Source organism: Hippoglossus stenolepis, chromosome 4 (assembly GCF_022539355.2).
Source record: "Hippoglossus stenolepis isolate QCI-W04-F060 chromosome 4, HSTE1.2, whole genome shotgun sequence".
NCBI classification, from domain to species: Eukaryota; Metazoa; Chordata; class Actinopteri; order Pleuronectiformes; family Pleuronectidae; genus Hippoglossus; species Hippoglossus stenolepis.
In genome coordinates, this window is record NC_061486.1 from 9,566,354 (window position 1) to 9,588,722 (window position 22,369).

At 41.7% G+C, this 22,369-nt stretch overlaps 1 protein-coding gene across 1 annotated transcript; it reads left to right on the forward strand.

Moving 5' to 3' along the window:
* The first annotated feature begins 3,174 nt into the window (after positions 1-3,174).
* LOC118106215 (extracellular calcium-sensing receptor) lies at positions 3,175-7,650 on the forward strand. The gene is made up of 10 exons (XM_035154601.2): positions 3,175-3,320; positions 3,429-3,732; positions 4,590-4,676; positions 4,824-4,931; positions 5,048-5,214; positions 5,348-5,813; positions 5,885-6,121; positions 6,205-6,328; positions 6,431-6,903; positions 6,997-7,650. The coding sequence occupies exons 1-10, from the start codon at positions 3,196-3,198 to the stop codon at positions 7,435-7,437; spliced, it is 2,532 nt and encodes an 843-aa protein (XP_035010492.1). The 5' UTR covers positions 3,175-3,195; the 3' UTR covers positions 7,438-7,650.
* The last annotated feature ends 14,719 nt before the right edge of the window (positions 7,651-22,369 follow it).

Here is a 22,369-nt window from a genome sequence, read left to right on the forward strand (position 1 = left end):
TCCATTCAGCAGTTCCTTTCCACTGCTGAAAAGGAGTCTCTCTGAGGGCAACTGGAAATCCTTCTCCGTGGCCTTCCTGGATTCCTTCAATGCCTGCATTTTTGCATCTGAAGCCACAGAAGCTGTGATCCCTCTCATCTTCCAATACCTTTCTCCTTTCTTCCCCTGGACCAGCCAAACTCTAAAGCAGAGGAGGCAAAAGTACTCACATTCTTTACTTAAGTAGAAGTACAGATACTTGTGTAAAAAAAGACTCTGGTAAAAGTAGAAGTACTGATTCATCTCCTTTACTCAAGTAAAAGTAAGAAAGTACAGGCTCTGAAATGTACTTAAGTACAAAAGTAAAAATGAATTTTTAACTTAAATGATACACGATGCCTTTTTTGATAACTCAGCAAATGAAAAAAGTTCTAGGCACACAAAACAGGATAGTTTTACTCTTTGTTAACAACCTGCACAGTGCTGGTACAGAGAGGGGAAAAAAATCACTGGACACAGTCTAGATTTGCTGCCAAATTTCAGAGAGAATAATAAAGACTGAACTGAACCCAGGTCCTTCATAAGCACCTGGATACTTTTTGTGGATGGGGAATGTGCTCTGGTTGTTTAAGTCCCTTCCCTTTGTACACACCGCCCGCCGCTACTACCGATTGGTTGGTTTAGTGAGGTCCTCGGATCGGCCCCGCCGGAGTCGGTCACGGCCCTGGCGGAGCGCAGAGAAGACGATCAAACTTGACTATCTAGAGGAAGTAAAAGTCGTAACAAGGTTTCCGTAGCTGAACCTGCGGAAGGATCATTACCGACCACGACAGCCGGACCAACCTCCGGACGCTTAGGGTCTCGCGCTGCCCCAAAGACGGAAACTCACGCCGCCGGGCCTGCTCGTCTCCCGAGGCAGGGGGCAAGTGGGTGAGCGGCATGTGAGCCAGTTTTGAGAATGTAAGGAGTAGAAACTAGAAACTAAGTAGAAGATATTTGTGTTCAAATGTAGCAAGTAAAAGTAAAAAAGTCGTCAGGAAAATAAATTCTCAAGTAATGTACAGAAAGTACGGTAACGAAGTATTTGTACTTAGTTACTTCCCACCTCTGCTCTAAAGGACTCCCTCTTGGTCTTGACAATGACAGATGACTTTCCTTTTTGAGCAACCCAGTGTTCATGTCCCAACCCATTAAGGTAATATTTATCTGCAGATTCTTGTTAAGTCTGGTCTTGTTTCAACCCCTGGCTGTGCATGTTCATTAGAAGATCTAGCAACAACACAGAGTTTTGGGTTCCGGCTAAACAAAGTGGCTGTTGGGTTATATACAGTTTAGGATCTATCCATTCCTGAGGTAAATAATTGACTTTAGTATAACTTTTGTCCTATACTACACCCCTAAATTCACAAGAGTATTGAATTGCCTAATTATATCCTCACTTTTTCCCATTATCTGTGTTAACCTAACCCTCTTTCCAGTTAACATTGTTCTTCTTGCTCCTATCTGTTTTACTGTCTCTCTATATATCTCTAGCATATACTTTCAGTCAACTTACGCATACTATTACACTTGTTGACTCACTCACTGTGACAACTTTTTTCGCACCACTGTCTGTTCTGTTTTCCTATACATATTTCTGTGTATGTTTTTCTCAGTTTGCCTGTCTGCACATTCAAAGCCTTCACAGAATACGATGCAACACCCAATACTCAGGGGCTCAAATTACCTGAAATCTCATATCCCTTTGAGGACAACTGGGATACAATTGCAATCTCATTATTGTTCACTTCTAATCAGCTTGTGTTCGGAAACAAGGCCGACCTCTCGTCCCTTGAGACACAGGATGTTCTAAATCTAAGACTTTGTTAACGAGTTACTGACAAGAAAAGGAAACAACTTAAAGTATTACTGAGTTTTCTGTTAGTGTGCCTCTGTCTGTCCTTTCCTGGGCGTCACACAGGGACATATTAAGTGAATAAGCCTATATGACCCGGGGCAACATAACATATTCTCTTTACTTCATACTCGGTGGTGCTTTGTTTTGTTGCCTGCGGGGTTTGTCCTGGTAATGATAGCACAACTACCTAATGAATCTCACCTTATTAAACCTGTTTAACCTCATTGAAGGAGAAGAGAAAGAAGAAAAAAAAAGTCACACAATCGAAGTAAAAGTTTTCTTCGGATTCTGGTGAAGCTTTCAGGATGTTGAAAGTAAATAACTTCATAGCAGTTACACATTAAATCTACATTAATTAAATACAATCGTGCAATTATTTTGTTTTAACACACTGAATAATACATATAATGTTTTAATCTTTCCATCTCTTTGATACAAGTGTTAAGCTCTCCTTCTGCTCATTTGTTCAGTGTGTGTGTGGGAGAGTGTGTGTGTCAGCATGTGTTTGTGTGTCAGTGTATGTTTGTGTGTCAGCGTTTGAAAGACATATAAGTTCATTTAGCAGCCCCCGGTGACACGGGTCTACTGTCTACCTCTTCACATCACTGAAGGATGAGTTCGGCCTAGTCAGGCATGACCTTCTGACAGGATAGCTCTTGTCTTTTTCCATTTTGCTTAAGTGCTCATTCCACTTTCTTGTTATTGTTGTTACCGAGTGTGAAACTGGGGCTCTCTTTCCATCGATCAGAAACCCAGGGGAAATAAGGTCAATGTGACAGTTGTGATTTGAGCTATGGACCATATATAGGCTACAACACAGCGTACCTACTTAACACAAAAGACAGGGCGGGTTGTCTGTACTGTGCTTTTGCAATGAAGAGGCAGGACTCAGACTGTTTTTGAGGTCTTTATGCAAGCTTAGGTTGATAAGATTCTTTTTACCAGTTGTTTGAATTCAGGATCATTTATCTGTGGGTGATTTCTGTACATACAGTGCTTCTCTGAATGGGCTCATGATGTATTATCTTCTGTGCACTAGCACTTATTGCTTTTTACACTTTACTCCGACAAATAGTCTGGTGCTTTGTCAACAAACAGGGTGTCTATTTGGATTATTATTTGTTGGTTATCCAAATAGCTTGTTGTTTGAACACGCGTAGACGTAGCTTAACGAAAGGATGGATCATTTTTGCTTGAGATCAGCAGAGTGCAGTCTTTCATTAAGGATGACAGAGATTGTGCTTCTGGGTCTGTTGGGGTTTGGGATTTTACCCACCCACCAAGACCAGAACCCCCAATGTGAGATAATCCCAGGTTCTATGCCCCTGCCTGTGCTAGAGAAAAAGGGAGACATTACCTTGGGGGGACTCTTCTCCCTCCATGACATGGTGGTGGAGCACAGTCTGTCTTACACCTCTACACCTCCTCGCACACAGTGCACCAGGTAAGCCCTCAAATTTCTGGTGCTGCAAAGTTGTGATTGAGTGTTTTTGAAAATGAAAAATTGCTTCAAAATTTGCATCTGTCTCTTCTTCTTCTTTTTCTCCTCCAGATTTAACTTTCGGACATTCCGTTGGATGCAAACTATGATCTTTGGCATCGAGGAAATCAACAGGGAAGGCAGACTCCTTCCCAACATCACACTGGGCTATAAGATCTATGATTCATGCAGTACACCTCATCAGGCTCTGAAGGCCGCCGTGGAGTTAATGGGGAATGAGAAGGGTCCAGGGGCTGAAGGTGAGACACAGGGTAATGACACCTGTCATGGAGCTGTACCAGCAGTGATAGGAGATGGTGGCTCTACTCAGTCTCTCGTAGTGGCTCGTTTCCTGGGAGTTTTCCATGTGCCACAGGTAATTTAATGACAGCTACTGTCTAATGTCTATGTCTATGTTAAAGCCACTGGGCCGGGTAAAGATTCGATTTTAATTCACACATAAATAATGTAACAAAGATTTCCTTTAATCATCACGACTTAGACCCTACCTCACTCTTGAAGATGCCAAAAAGTTGACTCATGCTTTTATACTTTCTCGCCTGGACTACTTTAATGCACTTTATTCGGCATTACCCAAAAAATCCATTGATCGGCTCCAGCTTTTAGCGGCCAGGGTTTTAATGAGAAATAGGAACAGAGATCACATTACTCTGGCTTTGGCATCTTTACACTGGCTTCCAGTATCACTGAGGATTGATTTTGAAATTATTTTGGTATAATGGTACAGCACCCTCATACATTTCTGTTTATCGGAGTATGTTCCTAACCATTCCCTCAGGTCTTCTACCGCAGCTTTCTCTTGCTCTGCACCAAATGTTTATAATGAGCTACTTCTGTTGATAGTTTTAAGAAACAACTCATGACAGAACTGTCTTTATTTTTTACTTCTTTTTATACATTTTGCTAGTTTTATGCTTTTATTTTATCTTTAGACTTTGTTTTATTGCCAACATGTTCCTATTGATCTATCTTATTTCATGTCTTTTATTTTGTTGTGAAGCAATTTGAGCTGCATTTAATGTACTGTATGAAAGGTGCTATATAAAGAAAATGTATAATTATATTATTATTATTATTATAAATGTAGCAATGTAACATGTTTTTCCCACGGTATTCCTTTGTCGTCAGTACCCCTCAGGAGGGTCAAAGTCGACAGTCAAATTCAAGACGTGGTGGCTTTAACCTTTGGCTGCTGTGTTTTCTTCCGTGCAGGTTAGTTATTTCTCCAGCTGTGCCTGTCTCAGTGACAAAAAACAGTTCCCTGCCTTTTTGAGGACCATGCCCAGCGACGTCTTCCAGGTTAGAGTCACTGCCTTCTTACAAAATGATCAGTATAATAAGTATTTTCACAGTTTACCTTCTGAAACATTATCCATTATTATAAATTAATCAATCACTTATTATCATGATCACTTTCTGTTTCTCTGTTTCTCTGTCTCATTGTAGGTAGATGCACTGGTACAGCTTGTCAAGCATTTCGGCTGGAGTTGGGTGGGTGTGATTGCTGGGGATGATGCCTATGGCCGTGGTGGAGCAAACATCTTTGCCGATAAGGTGGGTCACACACCCATAAATAAAAGATTCAGTCGTAATAAATTGCCACTCTGTAGCTTTTAATGTAGACATATAATGAATGAAGTTGTCGTGTTTGTCTCTTTCTGCTCTCTTAGGTTAGAAAGCTAGGTGCTTGTGTGGCCCTCCATGAGATAATCCCTAAGAACCGAGCACAGGCTGCAGTTTCATCTATTGTTTCCAAGATCCGCTCCTCTGGGGCTCGGGTGATTCTCGTGTTTGCTGTAGAACAAGACGCAGCTGCATTATTTGATGAAGCACTCAGGCATGATTTCATCTCTTTGCAATCTTCAGCAATAATACACTATTCATAATGGGATACAAAGCTGCCTCTTAAATATATTTTGTGTTTGTCAATGCAAGAAATGACATCCAGAGTACATATCTCTTGAATTTAGAAAGGGGCTCACTGGGATACAGTGGCTAGCCAGTGAGGCATGGAGTACAGCTGCCGTCCTCTCTACGCCCAAAAAGTACCACCACATCCTCCAGGGTTCTATGGGATTTGCCATTCGACAAGCACACATCCCTGGATTGCAGGACTTTCTGCTTCGCTTGCATCCCACCAGCCCAGATGCCCCCGAAGATCCTTTCCTGATACCTTTCTGGGAGGAGGTGTTTCAGTGCAGCCTGAGTTTGCCGTCTGATGTGCAGGAACATAAACCCCCCTGCTCTGGAGCAGAAGAATTGGGGGATGTAACAAATATCTATTCAGATGTGTCGCAGCTAAGGATTTCCTACAATGTCTATAAGGCTGTGTATGCCATTGGCCATGCACTCCAGACTATGGGAAAGTGTGTGAAAGGAAAAGGGCCTTTTCCTCTGCAGGCCTGTCCAGATATGGACAATATACAGCCATGGCAGGTAAGTTATTGGTATTCTAAAACATTATTTAAAGCTTTTGGTAATGCTACATAAGTTCTTTCTTCCCGTAGCTGCTTCATTACATAAAACAGGTGAAATACTCAAACTCATTTGGTGATGAGACAAAGTTTGATGAGAATGGCGACCCTGCAGCCATGTACGACCTGGTTAACTGGCAGCTGAGACCAAATGGAGAAATGGAGATTGTCACTATTGGCAAATTCGATGAGACGACTGGAAAGCAAGACCTCCAGATCCAGGACCACAACATTGTATGGAACGGCAACCTCACCAAAGTAGGCATCGAGGTTTTGTGAATTTTGTTCAATAATATTTTCATTATGTGACTATTGTTGTGACCAGTGTAGTGTGTGCTTCCTCCTTTGCTCAGGTGCCCTTGTCAGCATGCAGCAGCATTTGTCCCCCAGGTACCCGGAAGGCAATCAGACCCAACTTCCCTATTTGCTGCCATGATTGTGCGGTTTGCACAGCTGGGGAGATTAGCAATCAGACCGGTGAGAAGAGAACTACTCACCCACACTATGTTTTTAGAATTGAACGTACTGTACTGTTTTAGTTGCACTACGGCAGCTAAAACCTTCTTGTCTTTCCTTTAGATGCCATAGAGTGTGTGCGTTGCCTGCCAGAGTTCTGGTCCAGTCCTGAGAGGACGGCCTGTATCCCCAAAGAGGTGGAGTTCGTCTCCTTTAGCGACACTATGGGCATCACCCTGATGGCCATCTCCCTTATTGGCTCTTTCTGCACGTGCACCGTGTTCTTCATATTCACCTATCACAGAACCACCCCCATTGTCAGGGCCAACAATTCTCAGCTGAGCTTCCTGCTGCTCTTTTCCTTGACCCTGTGTTTCCTGTGCTCCCTGACTTTCATCGGCCGACCTTCTCAGTGGTCCTGCATGCTGCGCCACACAGCGTTCGGCATCACCTTTGTCCTCTGCATCTCTTGTATTCTGGGGAAAACTATAGTGGTGCTAATGGCTTTCAAGGCTACACTTCGAGACAGAAATGTCATGAGGTGGTTTGGGCCTCAGCAGCAAAAAGCGATCATCATCTTTTGCACACTTATCCAGGTAAGGATATTTAATGATGCTCTTTGAAACAATAGAAGAACGTTAATTCAAATGTTTGCAATTGTTTGAAAAAAGATATCTCTCTTCAATCAGGTAATTATCTGCACAGTGTGGCTGGTTGTTGCACCCCCCACTCCTCGCAAACTGATGCCCCGTGAGAGTCCGATCGTCATCCTCTTGTGTGACGAAGGTTCACCCGTGGCTTTTGCTCTGGTTCTGGGCTACATTGGCCTGCTGGCCTGCCTCTGCCTCGTCCTGGCCTTCCTGGCGAGGAAACTCCCAGACAACTTCAACGAGGCCCGACTCATCACCTTCAGCATGCTCATTTTTTGTGCCGTGTGGGTTGCCTTTGTCCCAGCATACATCACCTCTCCAGGGAAGTACTCCACGGTCACAGAGGTGTTTGCGATCTTGGCCTCCAGTTACGGACTGCTGGGCTGCCTCTTTGCACCAAAGTGCTACATTATTCTACTAAGGCCAGAGAAGAACACGAAGAAACACTTGATGTCAAAAGCTTCCACTGACAGATTTTGAAAGATTTCATCCATATGTTATCCCTTTCTCTTACTTGCTCCTTTCCAGATGAATAGAAAGAACTCACTTCGATTTTAAGTGTTAAAAAGGTATGATACATGTCCTTGAATATGGCAATTTCCATTTTACCACCAGATGGTAGCAGTGTGCTTTCAGTGCTCGCCTGGTCAACAGAAAATGCATTCTGTAAATTTTCCCCATTGGTATAATTAAATAAACCACTTCAACTGTACTGATTAGTTTGGTTAGCAGTGCAGAACTAAAGACAGGAAGCAGAACCACAGAAGCAGCACTACATTATGTATGTATTGGGTGATGAACCCCCATAGTCAGTCCCAAATAACTGAAGACTTCAATCATGATCGCAGCCAACAGTTTACAAAAACATGAAAACCCACATATTCTTGGCTCTCATTTGTTTCCATCCGACATGACAGTCCCATGACATCCTCAGTGGAAAAGTGAAGGGCAGCCAGTGCTAGATGTGACTGGGATTTGGCAGCGGGATCCATGCTGATTTGACCTCCGAAAGAATGATGAGGCCCAGGGTCTCCGAGGTACGCTTCCTGGAAATCCCTGCTATCATTGGTTAATTAAATCCTCATACTCCAGAGGACTTGACATATAAGCATCACGCCTGGCTGTTTCCTGCAATAACAAACCCCAACGTCAGACATCTCTCCGTCTTTCCACAGCTGCTCTCAGGCTAACATTGATTATTCACCACTGATTGATCTGTTGTTCCTCCCAAGGCAGAGAAATAAATTGGAAGATGGAGAGATGTGGGGTCTCTGATGTCTCTCAGGGACAAGCAGGGGGAAAGGTGCAGGGTGAGACAGATTGACAGCAGTGTCTTATTGACATTGTATCACTCGATTTCCTTGTATTGTAAGACAGTGGATTAATTTCTCCTCACAGTGCACAGCCGGCCTCTGTTTCATTTCAAAGATTACTCCGTCACATCATTGCATTATTTGCTTGATTTAATTAAGGAAACCAGAATAGAGTGTCTCCATTTGAGGGTTAAATCATTAATTTGGTTCGAATGAGAAAGCACAGTGCAGTAATTTCTTTATTGAAAAGGAAGGGGACATTCGAATCGCAAGACACAAAGATATTGAAGAGAAGCGTTTAAGAGCTGTGGAAAATAAATGGAAGGAGGGAGTGAGTCTGGGGAACGCGTCAGAATTCAGCTGAGATATTGCGACATAGGTTTGATGACAGTTTAGATGTAAACACGGGAAGGAACCAGAAATTAGGACATGACCTATTTTTTTTTTTTGGTCTGACCAGATGTTTTCCTTTTTTCCAACAGGGACGCGTTAGGGTTTACCTCACTACAACAGATGTCAGAGAAGTAATACAAAATAACTTGAATATAAAGTTGAAATATGATATCATAGGCTTTAAGGAAGTGTAAGTAGAAAAAAGACTGCAGATAAACAGGATGAACAGAGTAAGGCAAACAGTGCAGCCCTGCAGTAAATAGCAGTTTGGTGCAGCCTGTAATGATTGGTTTGTTTTGACAAGTTCAAAAGCGTTTGCCTCAGCTTAATAGTCAGTTTTAAGGACAGAGCATGTAGTTGTTAAAATAATTGTCTCTCAGGTGGTGCTGTTGACAATCTGTGACTTACACCTGAGAACTGCCCTACTTGAGACTTGAAGTGTTTGTCAGTAACCCCAACAAATCACGTTTATAAAAGCCGCTATTAATATAATGTGTCAGGTTTTCAGGTTTTCAAGTTAACATGAGTGGCAGAGGTAAAAAATAGGTCCCTGCCAGGAGTGGGCGATTCTTTAATAAACACAGGAAAAATAACCTCTGATGAAACCACATGTAAATTCACTAGATCTGAATTCATATTTGGAACTACTCTGAATCACACACACTCCTGAATATCAGTCTCCTAAGCATGTCAGATTATTTTTTTGATCAGGAATTATTCTCTGAGAAAATCAACATATATGTATCTGGCAAAATTCCTAGATACACCTTCTGATCCAGACCTGCACCAACATGTAACGGCCTCTTTCCTGACCCGTACCGCTTCCTTCCACCAAGTTTTGTGGTAATCCATCCTGTAGTTTACGTAATTCTGCTAACTAACAAACAAACGCACAAACAAACGCAGACAGAAACTTGGCGGAGGTAATAAAGGGGGAAATGTGAGCGGACATTAGCGTACAACTAAACTTTTACCAACATTAAGTCAAAAAAACAAATAACTGAATATTTATGTAAAAACCACACAATACACTTCCAAGATGACTACATAGCCGAATCTGTTACTGCAGTAGCAGAAAAAAAAACATTAAGAGCCATTTAGTCCTGTTTTATTGCATTTTCTCTACCTTTTGTAAATCCACCACGTTGCATTAGCACAAATGGTTTTAAAGTACGTAAAGTGTTCATATGGCTGCGAGTTTACATCATTATATAAAGGCCACAGAGCTGAATGAATAACACATCTTGGCGAGATGTATATAGATTTCTATGACCTGAATTCACTTTCTTTCATGATGATGGCTTCTCTCTTGCACTAAAATCCCATCCAATTTGTCCCTCTTGAAACCGTCTCTTTTCAGGTAGCTTTTACACCAACTTTCTTTCACCTATTATATAGTGAGAGCCGGTGTCACAGACGAGATGGGCTCCATAGAAACTGTACCAGAAACTAATGGTCTCTGCCATAATAGCACCATTCACTGGGGCCCATGAGGTAAAGCAAATTATCAGAAGGTCTCAAAAGTCTCCTGGAATTAAAGCAGCTGCAGTAACAATGGCTTTTTTTCTGACAAGGTGTGAATCACTACGCAAATCTAAATAGATGTCAGATCCATGTTTGGATGTTATTAATTGATTCTGTGCAGACGAGAGACAGCATTATGGATGACATAACGGCTCCCCCAGAGCAACTCTGCCATCTCCTTGTGGCTGGGTGCGGTATAGCTTATAAACCCTGCCTTCTCCAGGTACGTGGATGGGACATGGGCCAAACTAAAAGGTCAAAATACAACTCTCAAATATTTTTTACTCGAAGATGGTTTCTGTCAGTGTATAGATCTTATCACACAGATCCTTATCAAGTGTTAATCTTTCCTATGAATTTGGTTCGAATTAGTAATTTGATGCTATAAAATGGGTTGAGACCTGATGATTAACTGCTGAGACTGATTCATGATTGGTCGAGCACTAGTATGGGCGGGACCTTGATACCGCAGGTCCATTCCCTGATTGATAATGTGCAGACTCTGGTTCCAAATAATGTTATTGGCTCAAGATCGCAACTTTCATATCCGGGTATATTTTGGCTTCATGTGTAGACGGTGGGAGGAAGTTGAGATTTAATACCCCCCCTTTCTGTACAGTTTGTACAGACAATCTTTTGGGTTGCTTCGTTATTATTTTTATTTTGTAATTTTTTGCATCCATAAAGTTTCTTTTTAAGTTTTTTATGCCCTTAGCTATTGACCTGTGTGGCCATCAGGTGTTTTTTTGGGTGTTTCCTTGGCCTTGGAAGAATAATAAAACAAAGATACAAAACCAAAGGCCATAACTTGAGCTGACACTACTTCCGAGGAGAGTTGATGGAGACGGGCACACAGTTCGCGAAGTCAGTGCAGAACATCAGCATGCTGTAGGTGATCGGTTTGGCTTCATTAAAGTTACAGGGGAGTTTTCTTGTCAGGGAGGCCAGGAGGAGGCAGAGACAGGGCAGCAGGCCAGTGTAACCCAGGACAAGTGAGAAGCCCACCGCAGAGCGATAGCTTATTCAAGAATGATCTCAGGTCCCCAGAGGTCCATAATGTGTCTTTCTGCAGGCTGAGGAGGAGCCAGCAGGGTCAGCCACAGCACACAAATCAGCGACTGGGAAAATAAGGTTAGGTCAGGAAAAGGGATGAGATATATGTTTAGAATGCAAAGAAAATCAAAAGTGAAGCAGTCATTATACCAGGAAATCCAAATCATGAGCAGAAAGCAGTTTGCAACCTTTCCCGACCTTGAACGAGTCACTGCATCTTTATCTTTATCTGCAGTCAACTGACCCGAAAGTGGGGGGGATGTGAAAATCTTTGATATCATACAAGAATCCCTGCAGGAATAGATAACGGTGTCAAGAATGTGTCGAAAACAGCATCACCTGTAGCCCGGGTGCACATGGAGACAAACCTCTGCTGAGCTGGACCGATACAACCCATCAGGTATCCCCCTGGCGACGTGGAATCAAAGGCCACCAGAACCAACACGGTGCCGCTCAGCAGGCAGGAGATACACAACACAAAGCTGATCCCAAACAGTGCGCGTCTCAACATACAGGATCAAGCCAATGAACACAATAAAAACACTCTTCTTGGCTTTGGATATTATTACTATCTATTATATTTCAATTTTCAGGAAACTACAAAATAATTACCCCATTTATCACAAGGAAGAAACGACAATGTAATACACCCCAAAAAATGTGTTTTGGCATCAGTTCGGCTGCAGCTTTATTTATACCAGTGGTGTGTGTTGGCGGGGACGGGATGTGGCAGCTGTCGATGCTGCTCCAACAGCTGAGACAATGGAGAGGATGATTCCCATGGTGTTGTTTTAAGAAAGGAGATCCACCTGCTGGGGAACGCAGACTGTGGTTTGGGCTGAAACCGCCCGAGACACTGAACACACTCCAGAAGAGAAACAGAGAGGGGGAGGCTGTCAGGACAGGGAAACACATATAGCAGATGTGTTTGCTATTTTTCTTTCTGCTAAATTATATATACAGTTGAGTTATAACTTATACTTTTGACACTCTCCCATAATTTATTTGGAGAGGTGGAAAAAACCTGCCACATGTGGACATTGTAGAGTTCTTTGAATGTGTTTAAGCCAAATTATCAATCTTCTTCTATATTTCTTCTTTTATTAGTAGTAGTGTTATTACCTTAACGCTTTATGTTGCATTTAGAGTAAACATCAAGTATTTTGTGTGATGTGATTACATACAAACTCAATTTCGAATTTCTAGCCGAGTGACGCAACAAGCCGAAGATTCAAAGTTTGTGTCACTTATTGCTTCACCCACGTGAGTTGAAATATTGGAACTCAAACAAAAGATTCGATGACGTGAAGGTCTTTCAGCGTCAAGAGTGAAACTCACCGGTGACAGATCCTGGCACCGACCTGAACTGGCAGGTCATCAAACATGGCCACCGGAAACATCAGTCATCCAGACGCTGCTACTGACGAAGACTTCGAAGAATTCTCGGAGCTGTGTGCACCTCTGAAGGGTCTGGTGGACTCACAAATTGTAGTCACTTCAGCCAGTAGTCCTCCTCTTTTTACTGGAAGAGAACGGGCGGATATTCAGAGGAACAAACGGAAATTTGTTGATGTTTCTGGGTGATTTCAACAATCTTTATTATTGTCATCTTCATATAGTCCTTGAACTGAAAAAGAAAAAAACTCATATGCCTGATCTTTTCAATCAAGATCCATTGATTATTCTCTGGAAAATCCATGAAACATGTTCAGGAAGTGACCCTTTCTCCAGATCAGCGCCAAAATGTATTGAGTTCCTTTGTGGCCCGTGTTCCATCATGTCTCAAGGAAATAGGTCCAATCGTTTTGACGTAATCCTGCAAACAGACAAACAGCAATGAAAACAATACTGACAGGTCACAAGAAAGAGTTGTAGTATTAAGCGAGAAGCTGTAGTGACACATTCACAATGAGGCATTGCAGTATGTTTGGATTCACCTTGTTGTATCCGACACACACTTCAGTTCCCCTGAGTGTGTTTGTTAACAGTTCAATCCCAAATCTGCCAGAAATCATGATCCACAAACAAAAACCCCACCTAAGTCCCCCCTTCAGATACAGCAGCTCAGCCACGGCTCCTGAGCATTGTGTTGTAGAACAGCAGATCCCTCCGCTTATCACTCAAACACACACAGGAGGCCAAGTAGCTCGCCTGTGAAGAACAAGAGTAGTTATTCTCAGTTAGAGACAGGGAGACAGACAGATGGTGACAGTGAGATGGAAAATCCTTAAGTAGACAAAGAAGTTCTTCTAAAGTCGTCCCAAACAGAAACTTTATCCCCCCACATTTGATTCATCTTAACTTCATTGGTGCGGTATCTGTGCAGTGCTCAATCATCAGTTCCAGTTTTTGAGGAGCTGTGGTGCTTTTGTTAAAGTTAATTGCGAGAGCATTTGTACTATTCATGTGTTTCATTTGAAAGAAGCAGCCAGAGAAACTCCTCATTAACTCACAGAGAATTTAGAAGTTGAACAAGGAGAAAATCCAGACCGATTGAACAGTCAATGAGCGTCTTCCTGTGAGGCAGCAGCAGCAGTGCGACACCGTGCAAGACAACACAAATGCGAAAAGACGAATTGAGGGACATATGGTTCTGTAACACAGGATTAGATGTAATTGGCAACAAAATTAACAAGCACATGAATCATCATTCTGTTTGCAACACATCATTTATTGTCACCATGGGCATATCAAACAGCCCAAGGGTGTTTGCCACAACAATGGAGGATGACGTCTGAGCATCAGCAACACATGACTGGCGCTGTAGGCGCACATCCACATTCACAGTTTGCCAGATGAATTTGGTCCAGTTACCGTAGCTGTGACTGTGAACAAAGTGGTCTGCCAGGGAAGTATCAGCTGCCAGGCAGGAGATTTGAGTTATTGTTAATTTCCTCCGTTACAAGCATCATGACCTGCAGCCAGAGATAAACTCGCGGGAAACAGGAACATAATAGCAGCAAAGATTAACATCAGAGACATGTGATGAAGGTGAACTGAAAATCGAGTTAGTCCGACTGCACATGTTCAAGGAAAGAAAATATACACTTCTTCAAAAAAAATCCTGAAATCTAACACAGGCTTTGGTGCCTCAAGATAAACAGGGAACAGGCCTCCAATAATCTGCTGCGACATATACCTGCAACCATCAGTCCCCATATAAATCCCCTGGATCATCCCAGCAAGGCAGCAGATCATGGATATGCATCACTTAGACGGCGGCGAGGAGTGCAGTGAGGAAAGCCCAAATGAAGGACGAAGTATAAGCAGCACTGATTAGTTAACATGAGGCATGAATGCAGTCCGATAAAACAGGACTAATGGCTCTCAGTAAGCACATAAATCTGCCAAGGCCCAACACTTTCCTCCCTAATCCACATTTAGATCCCGATTTTTATTTGGATCAGCGAAAAGATGCATATCAGTGCCCTAAAAAAATGTCAAGATCCGTGAATTATTCTCTGAGAAATGAACAGAAATGTTGAAAAAAGCCCAAATGTTGAAGAAAGTGACACACACCATATTTTAGTGGGTTTTTTTTTTTTTTCTTTGGCCATTACCCACCGTTCTCTACAATTTCAAAGAAATCAGTTAAGTAGTTTTTGCATAATCCTGGGAACAAACAAATGCAGAGGAAAACATAACCTCATTGGCAGAGGTAGTGAATGTAGCAAAAAACACACCAAATCCTGTAGAGCGAATCTCTGACAATTCATTTCTGTTGATGTAACAGAACCCGGAGCAAACCAACAACATATTTTGCAAATGAGGTGTTATCGTCTCTTTACACACGTCACCACACGCACGGGCCATTTCTCTGCCGCGCCGAAGGAAGGAACAGCAAGAACAAACGCATCTGATAAACAGACTCTGGCTGAGCATGAGCAGAAAAAACCTGTTTGTTATTGAACGGAGAGAATACAAGGTGATTTGGAGTTAACAGAGCCAGAGGAAAACCCAAATGTATCATTCCGATCACCTGGGACAGCTGTTCTAGAATAGATGATGCTATCTGTAGTTCGTGGTACAAGCAGCTGTTTCGCCCTCATGCCTGGATTTATTCCCGGTGTTTATACAAAACACATGAGTTTAATTTTGGATTTTTCTGAAGGTAATCAACAACGACACTCTTGATTAAGAGGAGATAGGAGGGGTTGAATAATTCCGTGTAATCATACAGACAATTCGACCCCGTGTCTCTCAGAGTCCCGCCACGCGGATGATGGGCTGCATGTGGGCATGTGAGGGTGCTCGTGTAGATGTACAATTAGCAGGAGGTATAGATGAGAGAGGCCTATTGAAGATGAGAGGGGGTGAGAGGGAGAAGGAGAGAGCTGTCATTTTCAGGAGCGGAGCCATCTCAGTGTCAAGTGTTCGTCCAATTACACCGTAAGTGTCTCTGGTTTCCATCCTCGCCTCCTTCCCTCCCTCTCGTTCCTCCCGCGCTCTCCACTTTCTCCACCAGCTGATCTCTGCTCCTCTCCTTCAACTGTTATTGGTTCTTAAGGAGACTCGAGTAATTGAGGCTCCTCTGCTCTCGTCCCTCTTCCTACGGGTTAGGGAAGAAATAGTTGAAAGAAATACGATTTTGTTTTGTATAATTCAAGGGAAAAGGTTATTTTCTTTAATTTCCTGTACAAAGTTAGATGAGAATATTGATAACATGTGTTTTTACATGTTCACTAAAGGTTTAATGGTTTGTAAAGTAGCAGCAACTTGTTTTTAGACTTCAACTCGATAACAAGATATATAGTTATATCACTTATTAGTGTGGCCGAAAGTTACTTGGTGGGTTTTGTAACTGCCAAAGAAAGTCCGGTTTCCTTTTATCAACTGTGTCTAACCTAATTAGCTGCTGGCAGTCGCCACCAAAGTGTGTTTCTCAGTATCTAACAAATCCTGTAAAAGTTGCACATGGTTTCCTTAGCTTCGACACAAGGCTGACATCTACTTGAGTGTTGTGCAGGGCCCTTAGAGGCCTGGCATATATTTTATTTTGTGTGCATAAGGAAATCATTTGCTGCATCCATTAACTTGTTCCCACAAGGTAATTATCTTGTGCAAACAAGTTATTATCTTGTGTGCACGAGATAAAATGAAAATATCACCTGTCGGGACTTTAGGGGCTCGGTAAGAAACCAAGCACTCGCTGTCTTTTCTCCAAACTTTGCCCTTTAAATTACACTATCCAATTTAGCTGAAATTAAAAAATAAAATTCTAATTACCTACACTCCATTACTTTGAGCTGATTTCCATCTGTTTATGTCCATTCTTGTTATTATATATTGTTTATTTTCCTTGATATTTTAATTGTAAAAATCCTAGTGTTTACCTTTTGTCTGTACATAAATCACTTTTGTAAAACATAGACCTTTAAATATACGTACATTCTACCTAATAAGCTATTTTTTTGTCTGACACTGACCCAAATGACCTATAGACCTAAAAGAACAAGACACCACTCTGACAAAGTTGTCAAAGTCGTCAGCGCCTGCTTCAGCACCTCCACCTGGGGGATTCGAGAGGGAGCGATGTGGGCCCAGAATAGCTGAGACCGGGTCCGCAGGGGAAAGTTTGTGACAGTTCATGGCTCAGCTCTAAAATATGAGTTTAAGTTTCTGTCAGTTATACGATGGTGAATTCATGAATACTGAGGAGAGGGGAAATGGGCTAAAGCTGGATGGGACCCATGAAGGGCTGAGAACGGATTTGATTATAAATCCACCAGATTCCACCCTCCCACTGTCGGATGCCAAAGTCAACTCTTCACAGCACGGAGCCTGGCATTGTACCCATCACAACAAAGAGATTAGAGCGTCTTCCACCCAGAAGACTGAGACATAAAATGAACCATATTTGAATGTAATAAATCTTTCCACATCCTCCCAACACTTTGTTATTGTTTCTATATTTGTGTCTCCAGTTGTGCGTCGCACAGCTTCATCCCAGAAACTCCTCTGGCTGAGCAGCAGTTGCCTACTTTGTCTTCATTTTTCCTTGGGTACATTATTTGCTCTTTAAAGTACGTGAAATGCTCATATATGCATGTCACAGTTTTTGTGCAATACATGAGGTGTGATGATAAAAAGATGTGTTTTAAGATGCCTGATTAAATGATTGGGTTTGAGACTAGAAGGCATCCGGATGTGGGCCATTTCAGGCAATGATGAGACACAGGAAAAAATGGATGTGAGCTATTTTACAAGTTGCTTTCTAGTAAAATATCCCAAAATATATATGGGCCTTTTTTTGGCAAACATGCGGTGCTCTAGGCAAGGTGTAATCTGGATGTGAACCTAAGTGGCCCATGTGGTAAATGGTGAATATGGCCCAAATAGCACAAAACAAATTCAGACACGCGGTTGACTTGCGGTATTGCCATGGCTTACTAGTGGCCCACATCTGGCAAACAGAGGCGGATCATTCCACGTGGCATGTGGGCCAGCCGACAGTGTGGTAGTGTGACAGCGTGGGCCAAATCTGGGCCAAAATAACTTTGCTATGTGGGAATGTTTGAGCTACGACAGTGAGTCCACCATGTTAATCCACAATGAAATATTTAAAAAACTTTTAAAGTTTATGCCAGATTATAATTTTTCAGCCCCCTGACTTTTCCCCCTTCACCTCCACAGGGTTGATATTTGTGGTTTTGAGTCATCTGTTGGATAGATTTGCCACGATACTGGTACAGACGTTCATTTCTCCCTTGGAGTGAATTGTAATACCTGTCATGATCCCTCGGCTTTTATTGTTAACAAAGATGATGGAAATGGACTTTGACAGGGAGGCTCTAAAACAAAGGCTCAGAGTAATCAAGTTTAATTTCATCGAGCAGCAAGTGCATTCCACTTTATTCCACACGCTCCGTTCACTCAGTGTTTATTGTGTTGGGAAAAAGCAGAAAAAAACCCTAGAAGAAAGGCCAGTAAACACTGATTAGCTGTTCATCTTTCAAAATTCACCTGGCAGGCTGCAGCCTGTATCTGCCTGTTTGTTCGTCAAATGAACTTTGATTTTTTTTTGTATTTGAAAGAGAAAAGGTTTGCCACCCAGGGACATAGAGAAGAAATGAGTGTTTATCTCTCTTTTGATATTACTCGTCTATCTAATACTAGCTATTTTGTCATATGTACCTATTTTGTCTTTCTGCCAAGTGGTGAAGTTTTCTGTTCGTCCTGTTATAAATTAACTAATTGAACATATTTCTGTTTTTTCTCTCCTTCACTTTAATGCTTCTTATAATTGACTCCACAGTGTGAACTCTTTTAAAAGTCTGGGACTGAAATCCATTAGCCGAACTCCATCAATAACAGCCAGTCTTTTTCTGTGAACAATGTCAGATGTGATACATTTGAGTATTTATGTATTCAGGCTGCTGTGCTTCACTCAGGAGAGCTCGAGTAGAAAAAAATTACAGACCAAGAGGTTGTAAAATGAGATAGATATGACTAAGTGTGTGTGTGTTTATATCTGTGTGTGTGTGTCCATTGTGTATTCGTGTCGCACAGCTGGACATCAAAAGTATCGGGTGTTAGGACTGGCGATGGTGTTGCCATGGCTACCAGAAGTCTGTCCTCTTTTCTTTTTTTTTGTCGTCCCAGGATCTCATAGGATGTGAAGAGAAAAACAATGGAAAGAAAATTGGGTGGGGAGCCCCACTTTCTTAAGCACTTTTAATTGTAATCTGCGGAGATGTCCTCGTGGGATGCTCTTCTGATTTGGTTTTTCAAAAAATAAGCATTCGGTGAACTGTTTTACTTTTGGCACGATGCCGAACTCAAGATAAAAGTTTCATTAAGCAGTATTTCTGACAGTATTTCTGTTTCATTTAGAAGCAATCAAACAAGTCTCTTTGCCCAACAAGTCAGGTCATAAGTTAGGAAATAAGTCGTCATTACAACTCAGCCTCCAAATCTGTAATAGTAGCACTGTCATCTGAGGATTATTTACATTCCCTGGTTGTTACTGCAGATTGTGTCGCATCCACTTTCAAGAAAGCGGGGGGGTGTACTCCTCATAATCCAGCACAGGGTAAATAAGGTTATGCACATGTTGTTATGTTGAACATGGAGCACTTTGTAGTTTGGATTTTTTTAAGCAAATTGTACTTACTTGATTCTTGTTGTTCTGCGTTTGTACGTGGTTGAATGCACTTATTTTAAGTTGCTTTGGATAAAAGCGTCAGCTAAATGAAATGTAATGCTATGTAATGAACATGTGCACCAGATGCAAACATGAGTAATGAGGTAGCGATGGAAACTTTCTGTGCCACATGCAGTATGTTTAGCAGAAACATATGTCAGATGCATAAACACAGCACACACTTGTTCAGGCCGGAAAACATGACAAACAGTGCAGCATCAGGATGTTTGCAACTTGTACCATAATTGTGTGTTTGTGCCGTTAACAGGCTCAATCTGTTTACTTCAGCGAGGGCAGAACACAATCTCTCGCTGCCACTCTGCCACACGCACTCGCTTCACAGCTCTCGTAGCCGGCTTCAATTTGACATTTCTGTCCCCACATATCATTATGGGAGCCCACCACATGGTGCTGTGTAATGCAGTTGGCCAGGTGCGGTACATTAACGCTCTGTGTCTACAAGTCAAATTGTACTGCTGCTTGCTTAGTGGAATGAAGTCATTTGGAGAAAATATGGAAAAATACATGACTGGGACCCAAAAGTAACAGCTGCTCCATCCTAAAACGAGGCTCATATACTGTTTGTCACAAAATATTTTAAACATCCTGAACAACAATGAGGTTTATTTTGTAGATATTATTTGTGGATTCCCATTTTTTCATTTTATGTTTGAGATTTTCCATTTTTAATTCATGGTAATATAGATTACATATATATAGAATACATAGTGTATTCTAAATCTGGATCTATATAATGTGGTGCACCTTCCATAATGTGAGTGGTGTTTAACATTGGCGGAGTGATATGATGTAAGATGCGATGTACCACTTTGGTTGTGGGGAGTTCAGGTTTGGAGATTCGGACTAACGTGTTTGGTGTCACACATTAAACTGTCCCCATTCTTTTGCTTTACCCAGAGCTCTAAAGTAAGTTATAGTCTAGTTCAGGCTTGGGGGGGAAATACTTCCTCACAGTACTCAGCTAACAGTAATATACATAGTAATTTGTGCACAATGCAGCTTGGTAAAGTAGTTTTAAAAAGGAAATATTAAGGAGGCATATTGTGCTTTTTTCCGTGTTTCCCTTTCCTTTGTAGTATATAGGTTTTTGTTTATGTGAATGTTGTCCAACTGAGTTTCCCCTATTCCGGACAATAAGCTAACAAACTTACTAACCAACTAACTAACTAACTAACTAGCTAAATAACTAACTAACTAACTAACTAACTAAAAGGTCTGTAAAGAAACCTAATGTTTGCGATAAAGGGGGCTCCTCTCCCTGCAGAACACTGCTCCTGTAGCACCTGAAACAGCTCGTCATGTGACATCACAATTCCCCACATTTGCGCAATGCACATTTAGCGTCTAGTCTTGCACCCCCCCATCAAAGCCTAGTAAAACGGCCAACATAACAGACATGCGTTTGAAGTGTTGACTAATCACAACTGTGTGGGCCAGCTGGCCAATCAGAACAGACTTGGCTTCATCGGAAAGGGGGCCTTAAAGAGACAGGAGCCTTTCAGATAGAGGCTTTTAATTAGAATTATGAACCTGAATATGAGCATAACATTCTCAGTCTCATTTAAAAGAATGTAAACTAAAACTAAATATTGTATAGAATACAGTGCAGTAGCAGTAGAACACCAGTCATGTTGTTTGTAGCCATGGTATAGGAACAACCTTGCCTAAGGCAGGTCCAGGGGTGTTGAGGGTGAAACCAGGTCTCCTTTGGTCTTTAACTTGTTTTTGGCCCTGCATGTGAATCTGATGCTCCTCACTGACTCATACAGAATTCACAAGTGTGTAATAACAGTAGCTTTAGGGCAGATCAAGCTGCGCTTTCAATAAAACTTAAAAAGATCACAGACTGAAAGCTGTGAGTAACGTGATGTTATTGTGGTGCACTTTGAACAAGGTAACGACATGAAAGCAACACATTTTTATGAGCATTGAAAACAGGTTCGATGATAAAAAAAAAGTTAATTCTCCCAAACATCTGAAAGTTTATACCAGTATAAGATACTTTGAGTCTAGTTTATCCGGGTAACTTATGTGTACTAAAATGCAAGAAAATAATAAACTACTGCGGATTAATTGGCCTAATGGGACCATCCAAATGGAAAACAAAATGAAGGCTGTAACAAAGAGAAGCCCCAGGGAGAACTGCACATCAAAAATAGAAGTGGCATTTCCCATTGTGACAGAAAATGTGTTATATCAGCTGAACCCATTCAGTGCTGTGACCTTCATGCCAGAGTCAAATTTGAGGTAGTTCATTAGAAATGCACGGTCGACAGTATCCCCGAGTGCACTAAGATGTAAAAGTAATGATTTTGATCTCTCACCTGTCTGCGGCAAAATGAGGATCGATTGTTAATTTAACCGTAAACAGTTTCTCCACCTTTTGTGGGAAAAGAGAGAGACAGGGCTATGCTGAGTTATTGTGTGATTAAATAATAATTGCTATTTTACATTACATTATATTTTCCATATGCAAGTACATGAAAGAGTTTTTACATTAAAATCAAGGCCATTAAAATTTTTTAAACAAATTCAAACCTGTTCATATCCCAATTTATTAGTGACCTTTCACAATAGGAACAGTGATAGTCCACTTCACAATAAAAGCTCCTTTAAAGTCAAGTGTAAAACTGCATGACACACACTAATTCACTTTCTCACATATGATCCTATAATTTGCACACATATGTGTCTATGCACAGGGTGTGCGTTTGGTGTGAGTGTACAATGTCTAACACCTCAGACACCACACACACACACACACAGGCATTCCTAGGGCTGCATGCCCCCAACCCCCAACTGTTAGGGTCGCCCAAAGGACACATGAAGGAAAGCTGAGTCGTTTTATGACCAGAGGGCAACATGAGGGGGGGAACAAATTTGTATCGAGAGCAAAAACAAAAGTTCCAGCATGGGTGACTTTCTAGAAATGGTCCTATGGTGAAAGGTTTTAAGGGCATACGTT

What these genes read in the sequence shown, in the direction of transcription:
- LOC118106215 (XM_035154601.2), top strand. Translation starts at nt 3,196, where the DNA reads ATGCCCCTGCCTGTGCTAGAGAAAAAGGGAGACATTACCTTGGGGGGA. An exon ending in ACAATATACAGCCATGGCAG is followed by an intron (nt 5,814 to 5,884) that starts GTAAGTTATTGG and finishes TTCTTCCCGTAG; the next exon opens with CTGCTTCATTACATAAAACA. An exon ending in GGAGATTAGCAATCAGACCG is followed by an intron (nt 6,329 to 6,430) that starts GTGAGAAGAGAA and finishes TCTTTCCTTTAG; the next exon opens with ATGCCATAGAGTGTGTGCGT.